Here is a 12,097-nt window from a genome sequence, read left to right as displayed (position 1 = left end):
CTTGTTTGAGGTGTCAACGTCCTCCGTTTTTCCTAATCATTGGACATCACCTTTGAGGGGGGTCCACTATGACGTGTCTTTCTCGTTCCGAGCAAGTTTTGCCACGATTACGCTGAACGCTCGAGTCTCTCGTTCTGAGCAAGTGTGGCCACAATTACGACGAACGCTAGACTTTTTTTGGCCAACCTTTGCCAAACTCCTTAACTGGTTCTGCTTGGCTGGGCAAACGTGCGGGCTGGGAAAGCTGGGCGGTCGGCACGGGGCACGCGTTTACGTGCGCGCGCTCGGCATTTTCTTGGAATTTGTAACTGCGGAGACGGAAAATTAAAAAGCTTCGCTACTAAAACACCACAGGCGTCCGCTTAGCGACGTGGCACTGACAGAGAAGTGTTTTTTGTGAGCTCTGATTAGGGAACATCCTAAATAACTTATCCCGTTTTCTGATAGTACAATAAAATGCGCACTTATGCATTTCGCGCCTGCTTAGCTATTTCAGCTGCCTCTATGATTTCACGTATTTTGTTCAAGAATATTTTACTACGGGTGTGTGATATGGCGATAGCTAATCTGATGTGGCGTTTTCTTTGGATGTGAATACGTATTTAAGTATGTATAGTTTTCATTAAAGCTAGTTGGAAGTCACCACTTGTGCCTGTCGCCCATTTTGATTGATTGATTCATTGACCGATTGATTGATCGATCGATCGATTGATTGATTGATTTTGTATTTCGCGCACACACGCTACCTCTTCCGCCTTCGCCCGCCTCAATTTCGTGTGCTCCGTGTGCACCTGCCCAGCACTGGCTAGCGGCTGGGCCCCGTAGTGGCGTAGGGCCTCGGTGGGCCGGCTTTTGGGCCGTTACTAGGACGCTGCTGCTCACGTCTACTACTCCACACTTTTCGAACCGGTGCCCGTAGGCACCGGTTCCTCTCCTACGTCTTGTATTTCCTCAGTCTACACAACGCTGTCGTCCTCCAAAAGAGTGCAAGCCATCCGATTGGCGCGCCTGAGCCCTTACCGTCGCAGCATCTCGAGATTCGCTCATCGGCAGCGAAGCGGTAATCCAGGCATGCTTCGTCCAGCAGTTCTCCCCCGACGCGGCAGATGGCGTTGAACTTGTAGAGGAGGAGCACCTTTACCACGCCCCTGACGAGCGAGTATGACGGGAACCAGCGGAAGACCAGGCCCCAGAAAAACAGGGCCAGCGAGGTCTCGGGCGTTTGGTCCTTCTGCACTAGCACGTGGAGGATCTCCACCCCCAAAGATCCCAGCATGCCTGTGGATAAGAGAGAAGGCACGACGCGATTTTAGGTTGGGACCCTAGCGCACTGCTCATTGATAGTCATCAGCATCATCATCGTGGTCGTGTCCACTGCAATAACTTTGTACTGCAGTGGACACAAGAGATCCCCTGCCTCCTAAAGATCTCCGGGCACGTCTATCGAGGGCTAGCTGAGTCCATCCTTTGCCCACAAATATTCGTAGCTTATCTCTCCAACGAGTCATTGGCCGAGCGCTATTGCGTTTAGGGTGCATTGGCAGCCTCTCTGTCAAACGGATGGCTCACCTGTTGTCCCTCATGCACATGACGTGACCCACCCATGCCCATTTCCTTCGCTTAATTTCGGCTAGAATGTCTTCCACATAAATGTATTCCCTAATCCACGCAACTATTTTCTCATCCCTAAGAGCGACCCCTAGCATTTTACTTTCCATATCCCGTTGGGCATTTCTAAGTTTCCTTTCAAGTCGTTCAGTGAAACCCCAAGTTTTTACCCCCTACGTCATTACCGGAGGAACGCTTTGGTTAAACACCAGCTTTTTGAGTGGCAGAGGAAGCTTACTATTCAGTATATCAGAGGTTTTAACAAAAATAGCGCACCCCATTTCTATTCAGCGAGAAATTTTCCTTTCATGGTTGGAATAAGCACCTATGACTTCGCCAATGTAGACATAATATCTTACTGTTTCCAAGACTTCGCTACCTACCCTAAAGTAACGTTTCTTGGCATGCTGACTGAACATAACATTTGAGTCTTATTTTCAATTTTATGTTTATTTGTATTATACAGTCATACTTTCAGAGCCAATTGGCAGAGAATGCGCTGCAATTTCGGGCTGCTTTCAGTCGTCATCAGACGATGTCCTCTGCAAAGCGTAGGTTTGTTAGATATTCCCCACGGGTTTTCCTCCACCCCGGTTTTCCTCCACTGAAGCTTTCTGAACATATTGTCCAGACAGGCTGTAAATAATTGCGGAGATATTGTTGCCTCTTGCCGGACACCCTTTTGTATAGGAAACTTACAAGTCCTTTGATGGAGCCTCATAGGTCCCGTGCATCGTGGTGTACATATCGTTCGTGAGCGCAATGTATGGCTTGTAGACTCAGTGATCGGATTACGCCTTAATATATGCGTAAGTTGGCACTGAGTCAAATGCCCCTCGACACACAATAAATGCCATGCAAAACAGGGTATTATGATCTGAACATTCCTGGGTTACCTGGTTGATAGAGCGAGCGTGGTCTAAAGTTGAGAAACCTTTCCGGAAACCGGCCTTCTGCCGTGGCTGCTGAAGGTGCATAGTAACGCTTTGGTGGCTGAGAAACACCCCTGTAAATAACTATTCACCGAGAGCAGGTTGATGGGTCTGTAATTCTTAAGTTCTTTGGTATCACCTTTCTTATTCAAAAGACCGAATTTGTCTTATTGCACGCCTTTGGCACCGTTGAAGCCCACAAGCACTGCGAGAATAGGGCTGCAAGCTTTGTTAGCAGGATGTCTATTAGCCCGATGGGCCTACCGAGCCATCATCTCGTGGAGCTTTGCCTTCATTGGCTTAGGCGCCATTGCTACCTCATCTGTCGTAACCGGCGGAACCTGTCCGACACCAGTTATAGCAAATCTCGTCTAACTCAGGGTCACAAGCCCTCAATTTTATGTAACATTCCTCGGCTATTTTAAGGATATCACCAATATGGTTTGTATTTTGGCATTCGCTTCCCGGAGGTCAAACATTCTATTTTGCCAATAGTGAGATTCGTTACAGTCTCTTTCAAACTTCCTCCGTGTTTCAATGTTGCTTCAACTTTTGCAACGTTGAAAGCACGAATGTCGGCAGTCTTGCTATGGTTGATGAAGTTGGACAGCTCTGCCAATTATATTCGGCCCCGCGCAGTGCAGCCTAGCATTTTTTGGGCTTTTCAATAAGGTACTTAGTTTTCTGATAACTTCGGCTCACATTTGGGCTGTGTTTCTCCTATGGCTAGTGCAGAATAAATGACCCATTTATTTACTTATTTATTTACAAGATAGTGCCAGCTTTACTTACGAAGCCCTAGGTAGGAGCGGACAAGCATCATCAGCGTAGTGGTTGTCGCACCAGACCGGTATTCTGGAGGTAGTGGATTTAGATCCCACCTGGCGGGCATTTTCCTCCACTTTCTATCTTTCTTTCCAAATTCTTTCTCTGTTTCAATGACCTACCACATGCTCCCCTTTGCTTTCCGAGGTTTTTCTTGACTGCCAACTCTCATTTCTGTCTTATTTTCAACGAGCCCCTCATTTCCTATTCTGATTCACTACATGCATAGCGAGGGTCTCTGTTCTGGAAGTCTTGGTGCCATAGGAAGCTTAAGAGGGTTCAACGCTGGTCGACCACTCTTGACATGTCGTAGACACTCGAGTCACGGCCCGGTGGTTAAAAAGAAGGTCCCCTTCACCCCGAGTAGTACGAGTGGCGCTGGCTACCACCCCCAAGCACAGGAAACACAAATACCTTAACATAAATACCCCAGAAAGTGGAGGGGAAAATCGCCCCGCCGGTAGCGTACTGGTTATCGCACCAGACCGGCATTCTGGAGGTCGTGGGTTCGGATCCCACCTGGCGGTCATTTTTTCTCCACTTTCTTTCGTTCCAAATTCTTTATCTGTTTCAATGACCTACGACATCCTCTCCTTTGCTTTCCGACGTTTTTCTTGACTGCCAACTCTTATTTGTGTCTTATTTTCAACGAGCCCCTCACTTCCTATTCTGAGTCACTACATGCAATAGGGAGGGCCTCTGTTCTGGCAGTCTTGGTGCCATAGGAAGCTTAAGAGGGTTCAAGGCTGGTCGACCACTCTTGACATGTCGTAGACACTCGATTCACCGCCCGGGGTTAACGGTCCCCCTCACCCCGAGTAGTCCGAGTGGCACTGGCTATTACGCCCAAGTACAGTAAACAAAAATACCTTAACACAAATACCCCAGAAACTGGAGGGCAAAATCGCCCCGCCGGGAGCGTAGTGGGTATCGCACCAGAGTGGTATTCTGGTGGTCGTGGACTCGGATCCCACCTGGCGGGCATTTTTTCTCCACTTTCTTTCTTTCTTTCCAAATTCTTTATCTCTTTCAATGACCTACCACATCCTCCCCTTTGCTTTCCGAGGTTTTTCTTGAGTGCCAACTCTTATTTCTATATATATATATATATATATATATATATATATATATATATATATATATATATATATATATATATATATATTGAAGTAAGTCTCCGGCGAAACGTTGCTACCGGACAACGGGCGCTACCGATTCCAACGTTTTTTATGCTATATCTACACATTGCAACAGAAAACAGTGGCACATCACGCAGTGCTTCTGGCTAAGAGTTGTGGGGAGCGCCTTGGCACGACACCTTCTGGTCTAGGGGGTGTCGCCCGGAGCCCCTCGCCCTCCTCGCCTTCCGTGCGGCCACCGGGCCGCGAGACTTGGGGACGTCGGGGCCCGAGAGATGACGCTGGCGGACACGGGGCAGCGGGCAGAGAGGGCAGAACCGCGCGCGGGGACTCGGGACTCGGGACGCCAAGAGTTTTGGTGGTGTGTGCGCGTGTATGCCCGGGCGAGAATGTAAGTAAAGAGTTCTTTCACGCAACCGCAGTGTGCCTCATTCCTTGGCATGCCGTAGAGAGCATGCCCACAGAGTAAACGGTGAAGTGTAAAATGGGTACTATCATAGCGATGTACAGCTCCCCTTCTGATGAAGCAGTGGGTGGCATGTGGCATTCTGCACTTAGTCACGGCCCTGTTCTAAATGCATAGTTGCCCTTCAACCGTGGTTCGCATCAATGGTGTTTCTATCACAGGACATTTACATACCAGCAGGCATGTTTGCCGCATGTTGTCACAATTTATTACCTTACTAGATGGCAGAGTTGTGAACCCTACTCTCAGTGGTCCCAAATAGAGAATAAAAACGCCTGCAAAAATGTCCATTGGCCCGATCTTGCCTACACAAGAATGAAAAAATGGCGGAAAAATACTGAATTGTAACGTTGTCAGGCATTTGTTGAAAAGCCCCGGACCAACCGTTGAGGTGGTTTGACTTCAATTCTGACTGCGCCAAAACACAAGCCAAAGCTGTACAAGCGGCTACGCACTGTTTTCTTGGAGAGATACCAATCAAGAGCTGTTATACGCTGCAGTTTGAGGCCAATGCAGACAATCTGTGGACTTACCTGCAAGGAACAGAACCAGGGCCAAGAAGCTGAATGCCATGGACGAACTGTGAAACATCCTCGAGACGAGGTAGGCCAGAGGCAGGCTCGCGAAAGAACTCGTCATAAAGAGAGTCAGGATAGCAGCTGCATAGAATAGAAAATGTCTTACACGTCGCCCTCTGGTCCATCACGCGAACTGTAGGAGTGACAGTGAAAGGGAAATGGCCCACCGCTACGCGCCAATTCCTTCAGAACTTGTTGATTCGTATTCCCCAGGGTAGGAAGTAATGCCACCCGTGTGTTCCAGATTTAAACACATGTTAAAGATCCCCAGGTTACCAAATTAATCAGGAGCCATTCTCTACAGGGAGCTTCATCGCCTCTGTAGCGTCGGTGTGTGAAACCTCACAAGAAATTACCGCCAGAAAATTTTTGGTGTTTATCAAAATGGTGAGTTGAAGAAAGCAGTTGCTAAGAACGCCTACGTTTAGGCTTTGAGACGTGAAAGGATTTTAGAACAGAGGTGTTGATTTCACCATACATGCTCGCCATAGCCTGGAGTGAAGATGAGAGAGTGAGACTAGCAGAAACATTTTTATACACTGTATATACTTTTAAATCCCGGATATGTTTTACTGCATCCAGTAAAATCTTTTTAAATCCTGTATTCTCTTTTTTGTTCTATCATGTTTCCCTCACTTATCCCTACGAGGTCTCTGCTGCAGTACATCCGCCCCTCTTATTTCTGCTCACCCCGAATTAGCAGCCTTCATTATTGTCCAGGATATTGATGTGATTGGCCCGGATAACAAGTTTCTTTCGAACGCGCGCGAGGAATGCATACAAGCGCTACGGTAATCACTTGCGTAGTGGTAATTTTGTGCAGGCGTTTAGGATGCACTGAGAAGTTCCTATCTGCTTTCCGACATAGTGTTCGCCCATTGTTCTGAAATTGGAAAAACGCAGGGGCAGAGTGTTTTCATTCAGTCATTTATTCATACTGTAAGCCCTTTTTGGGCTTACAGTATGAGAAAAAGAATGCAACCGAATTTCATGCCTTGAATCACAGTACCCTACAACAATGAAATACAACATGCAATTACAGTAATGAAGGGACTGTTCAGAATTTGCACTGCCCCGTCAGAGCTACAATAGAAAGACAGCATTTACATTGAGAATAGGCATACATAATGAACAATTCCCGATGGGGTATTGCAAAAAACTGTGGCTTGGGGTGATGCAGAAAAAGATGGTAAACGTACCGTGGTAAGACGCCTCCATGTCGGCGTTGCTAAAGAAGATGATGAAAGTGAGGCACAGGCTGGCCCAGAGCGACGTGAAGAAGTCGAAGAGCAAGTGTCCCATCCAGTAGAAACAGCCCGACATGCCGGTCATTAGCTGGATGTGCTTGAGGCCGCTGTTAGCCTCGACCATTGGCGCGAACACGTGGCTCGCCGCGTACAAGCTGATGGCCACCGACAGGAAGAACGAGTAGAGGATGCGCATTATGACGTTGCGCGTCACGAAGAGCGCAGTCTGGTGTGCCAGGATCGAGTGACCTGCGCAAAGCCGTCCAGTGTTGTCGCTTCACACTCCGTGCATGTTGCCCTGGTGTTACTCCCTGAAAGATGCATCGCAATCTCGACACTCATGTAACTTCCCGATAAAGATCACCTCAAGAATGATGCTATTGTTAAACTGACCTTCCGTACCCCAACACTTTCATTGACGACAAACTCCGCTGCTGCAAAGGTGTACATCTTGTGAAATGACACAATGACGTCACACGTACGCGTTGCTTAGAGAGACATGAGCATCGTACTATATGACACCTCATTGAGACAGAGTGGAAGGGCTCACTTCTGGCAGTTAAGCAACATTTGTTAGAACTGCAAAATTTGTCCAAGGCTGCTAATTTCTTCACTGATACCTCAAAGATTATATCGGCTGTGGGACAGCGTATTTCTGTCACAAAAAGAATGGACAAAAAGGTCACCGTATTGATGGCAGAAGAACGTGGGCTATATATGGCCGCAGACCACACTATCCAAAGCAACACGGAAAAGTCTGTCATGTATGCAGTACACCCCGATGATACGTTTTTGACCGAACCACGGGGAAAACAAGTAGTGGCTGGGAAGCGCAGAACATGTACGTGCCGTTACTACCGCAGAAACATACAGTTAAACATAAAAATAGCAGAAGGTATGGTTCGGACACAGTGTTTGCTTGGTAGTTTCAGGGTTTAAAAACATCTCTGATACAAATTTGACGCATCTTCCGGTCCTGTGAAATGACGTCAAGAGTCAATTACTGCCATCTAGTTTGGACTATAACTGTTTAAAACATACACAAGCGTCATGTATTGCAAAAGAGGTTAGTACGGGTGGTAGAGAGCGTGCAAAGTACTTATCATACTCGTTATTTATATGAAAAATACAACTTAAAGCCGGTAATAAAGATGTACGATTTTTTTTGTCGAAGAAATATAAGCAAGACAGAAAACTACATAGAAACCCCGTTTCTAAAGCGGTTGGCAGATTTAATACTCCATCAGCCTAAGTATCATACTGATTTCTATCATACTGACCGTACAGCCTAAGTATATTTGTTGTCTGTTCGGGCCTTTACAACAACATACGGTCTTCCATCGCTGAGAAATAAACTTTCAAGATTTGTAAATGAACTTACGGATAAATAAATTGACTTAGAAAATATTACCTTTAAGCAACTGCGGCATCATTTTCTTGTGGCGGCCTGATCACTCGCTCTATTACTTGTAATTTTCTAAAAAATGTATTTTTGTATGTATCCTGTGTTTGTTGACGTGTATTTGTATACTGCTTTGTGTTTTTCTCGCGACATGTTTCATAGTGTCTTCTTTTTGTGTGCGTGTGTGTTCTGTTTAAAAAATGAGTATGTATTGTGAAGCTGCCAAACGATAAATTACGCTTTTCCTTTTTGTGATGCTGTTTTTGTGCTTGCAGGGCAAATACGCCTGTTTTTCGTATTGCGAAATTTATTATTTGATTCTAGCGTTATACATACCAATTTTTTACACCTATACAGTGTTGTGTCCGGATTTTTCTCGTAGACCTGCTCGTATGCTTCAGTCGTAGGTATCGTGCGTATGCATCCTTTTCTTAAGGCAAATGCGCCTATACTTGTCGCCATTTCTGAAATTGATTTTTTTTTTCAAGCATTACGCGTTTACTTTTATCACACATGTACAGTTGGGATTCTTCTTGCCATAGACCTGCTTATTTCATGCATATGATCCCAATATGAAAGTGTGACGGCTGCTGCCACGTGTTCGGGGTGGGGAGATGGGGGCCGGCGGCCTTGCCTAGCTGGCATCACGCAAACTTTTTCTGCAGCTCTCCTGCATCATGTATCCTTGATCCCAAATGAAGTCATATTGTCATAATCACAGTGCCCTTAACCAAGTTTTAAATCGCCTTGCGGCTGTCCTAATGGCCGAAGCGGCTCACGTGCCTTTGCACAATGTACAGTTCAATCAGGTTCTGCATATGAGTTCAAAGTTGACAGTGGCAGTCCAAAATCTTTCGCAATATCTATTTTTTCCCATGTTGGTTCCTTGTTCACTACCTGAAGGACCTGACGTTTGTCTTTAAGCAAGAGGGTTTTTCGTTTTCTTGAGCTCATCAATGGCCACGGTGAAGGCAAACAGAGTCTCAAATATAGTAAACTCTGTACTAGCATAAAACACGCGTGACCATGTGTACGACGTGTTCGCGAGTGCGCGTTCCCGTGCGAATACGGTATCGACAACTGCGACGGTGAGAATGATGATCACTTTCAGCACTTTGGTGGTATTTTTTATTATTTTCGCCTTCTAGTCAGAACGTTAAGCCATGAAGTTCATGGTATGACAACGTATTAGTTGAAATTCTTGTATCAACTGTAAAACAATAAATTTAATTTGGACTCCAGGGAATACTTGCACCCCCCCCCCCCCCCGAAGGAAGTCCCAACTAACACAGGCCACCCTTTTGCTGTGATGCCTTATGACCTACGTGTTGATGCCTTCAAATTATTTTCTGTTTTGAAAACCATATTCGACTGGAACAACCCTAAATTTGAGGTATTCACTCTCTGACACACACAACGAAATCATTTGAGCGCAAAGTGTAATTATGCGTTTCCTGAATGCATCGCTTATTTAATGCGGAGCTGGTCTTACATGTTGTTCAGCAATATTCTTCCCCACCCCTGTACAGCCCGAAAGGGCTAACGGTATTTTAAATAAATTAATACATAAATAATCCACGTAATAGTGGGGAATGTATAAGCGGGCTCTACTGTACTGACTCGCTCGATGTTTTCGTCGCTCCATCAGCAGGAATGCTTTGCAAGAACCCAACGCTTAATGCCCTCTGCAGAGCTTTGTACACAGCAAACTAAGTGTTAATGTAACAGTATGTTGGGTACCAGCCCATTGTGGCATAGCAGACAATAAAACAGATGACGAAGCTATAGCCAGACGGGCGAAACATATTCATCTTCCCCAAGTGCCTTAGCAGGCCTGAAGCCAACCGTAAAACGCATGCTTCGCTAGCCCTGGCAAAATGAATGGGACCAGAAGGTTAAAAACGAACCCACCTCATTGAACGAGTAATCGGCCCACCACTTGCGAGAGATAACAGCACGGCCATCGAGATTTTGCACTGCATATTTAGAATAGGCCACCAATAATGTACCAATAACTGTATGAATGAGGCGAGAGTCGGAGTGAGGCATGTTTTTATCGATTGCTGAGGCATGGATTCTGATGACATATGCCGCAACTGTGCAGTAAACATATCCCTCAACACATTACCACGTTTGTATCAGATAGCCCTATGTTTATTGTTAAAAGGGCTTTAAAATACCTTGACTGCATCGGGTTTTTAAAGCAGGTTTGTGTGAGCACATAGCATCGGGATGCCGTTGAGAATCACTGCTTTACTAATTTTACACCTCATAACCTTGCCAATTCGTAATTTTGTATTTACCATGGCCCCATACACCATTAGCTCATTGCGTGCGTCATAAAACTCCCCATTCAGAACCGTTTTTTAAAAACGGTCCTTCACACCTATACAACTTTTCTTTGTCGAGAAATTAAGAATTGGAATGCTTTTTGCGATGGAATGGGAAGAAAGAAAGTCTCCTGAATTGTGATTGTTGTATTCATGACACAGTGGTGTTTAGGAAACTGGTTTGCTTCTAGCCGCAGTACTTTCCATTTCGTCGTGGCAACAGGAAGCGGTGGAACACGGTGAACATTGAAACTTTTGCACATATCCAGGCGTCTTGGTGACAGTCCGATATCGTTATTCCTGGGGCATCTACAAATCCTACCGACAGTGGATGGCTACACGAACTTGCCTTCTTGTGTTACCACAACCCCGCATGACCTGCACGACGATGAAACGTGTACAAGTTTCCCAGCAGGGCAATTTAAACCTCGGGTTTGATTTCAGTGAATTTGTTTGAGGGAATATATAGGTTTTGTTTTGTAAACACGCGCGTGAAAAATAGCACAGTTATTCCCGTACAGAAAATTCGGCCCCTGCACAAAAACTGACCCGCCCGCCATTAGAGCCTTAGACTATCGGGCAGACGACTACGCATTGCCATCAGGCCCACAGCATGCGCGAAGAAACTGAGTTATGTTTAAAGAGACCCTACAATACTTACCATCGACTACTCAGAATGCATTTTGGGGTAAAGTCTATTATCCCAACCATCTCCTACCACAACAATTATGAAAATCTGTTATGAAAATGAATTGTGAATGAATTATGAAATGACACCCAACCGCGAACAACGCGACGATGCTGCGCGCTCTCTCCCGGAGAGGGTACGGCTCGCGGCGTTCTGCTCGGCGGCCTTCGATATGTCACAGGCCGGGGAGTTTTCTCCTTTTCTCCGCAACGTGTAGGGGTCTATTTCCGGTCTTGTGCCACAAAAAAGCAGACATGGCGACCTGCTCGTAACCAAGCGCTCAGGCTGGTAAGGCGTTTTTGAAGCAATAAACGTTTGTTGTCGAGTGGGCTCGTTGAAAGCGGCATATTTAGTTCGTCACTAAAACTGTGCGCGCACTCAAAACAAAAGAAACAGCAAAAGTATGCGGACAGGTTCAGACATTGGTACACATCGCCGACGACGGCGGATGGCCACATGAAATGCCAGAAATTAGCTGTTATGTTGACCAGCGACAGCCTATAGGACAGCCAGGACAGCCATGGCCCGAATGACGTCGTTGAGGCCGTGCCAGGGGGTGCATAATGAGAATTCCGCGTCTTTCACGGCGATTTTCGCACTTACCGCTGCACGTGCACGTGTAATATTTGGCTCGGGTGTTCCTAGCAATGTAATCTAAACGCCGCGAAGATTTACTTGCACTGCATGAAGAGTGTTGCAGGGTCTCTTTAAAGCAGCCCTCATGAGAGTGGCCGGGAAACGTGTTTCCAAACGCTGCAGATAGCACCCATGTGACATGTGTGATGTCACTGTGCGCGCTATTCTGTTGAGCACCTGCTACAAGGAGCACGCTGTTCGGGCTCTCTGGCTTCGATGTGTAGTACTGAGTTCTGGAGCTGACGG

At 46.2% G+C, this 12,097-nt stretch overlaps 1 protein-coding gene and 1 non-coding gene across 2 annotated transcripts in view; one reads left to right on the top strand and one right to left on the bottom strand.

The window, feature by feature from the left end:
* The window catches only part of LOC144167866 (phospholipid-transporting ATPase ABCA3-like), a 91,778-nt gene that overhangs the window by 41,222 nt on the left and 38,459 nt on the right, over positions 1-12,097 (bottom strand). Inside the window, exons 14-16 of the mRNA XM_077697016.1 lie at positions 6,748-7,044; positions 5,504-5,629; positions 1,021-1,278 (exon numbers count right to left, since the gene is read on the bottom strand). Coding sequence (XP_077553142.1) covers positions 1,021-1,278; positions 5,504-5,629; positions 6,748-7,044 — 681 coding nt within the window. The remainder of the gene's footprint in view (positions 1-1,020; positions 1,279-5,503; positions 5,630-6,747; positions 7,045-12,097) is intronic.
* Positions 3,820-3,892, top strand: Trnaa-ggc (transfer RNA alanine (anticodon GGC)). Its single transcript has one exon. It is a non-coding gene; the product is annotated as a tRNA-Ala (tRNA).

This window comes from Haemaphysalis longicornis, unplaced genomic scaffold (genome assembly GCF_048455015.1).
Source record: "Haemaphysalis longicornis isolate Haplotype H1 unplaced genomic scaffold, Haemaphysalis longicornis Haplotype H1 scaffold_2, whole genome shotgun sequence".
In the NCBI taxonomy this organism is placed as follows: Eukaryota; Metazoa; Arthropoda; class Arachnida; order Ixodida; family Ixodidae; genus Haemaphysalis; species Haemaphysalis longicornis.
Note: the sequence above shows the minus strand (reverse complement) of the source record. Positions and strands in the feature narration are given on the sequence as shown.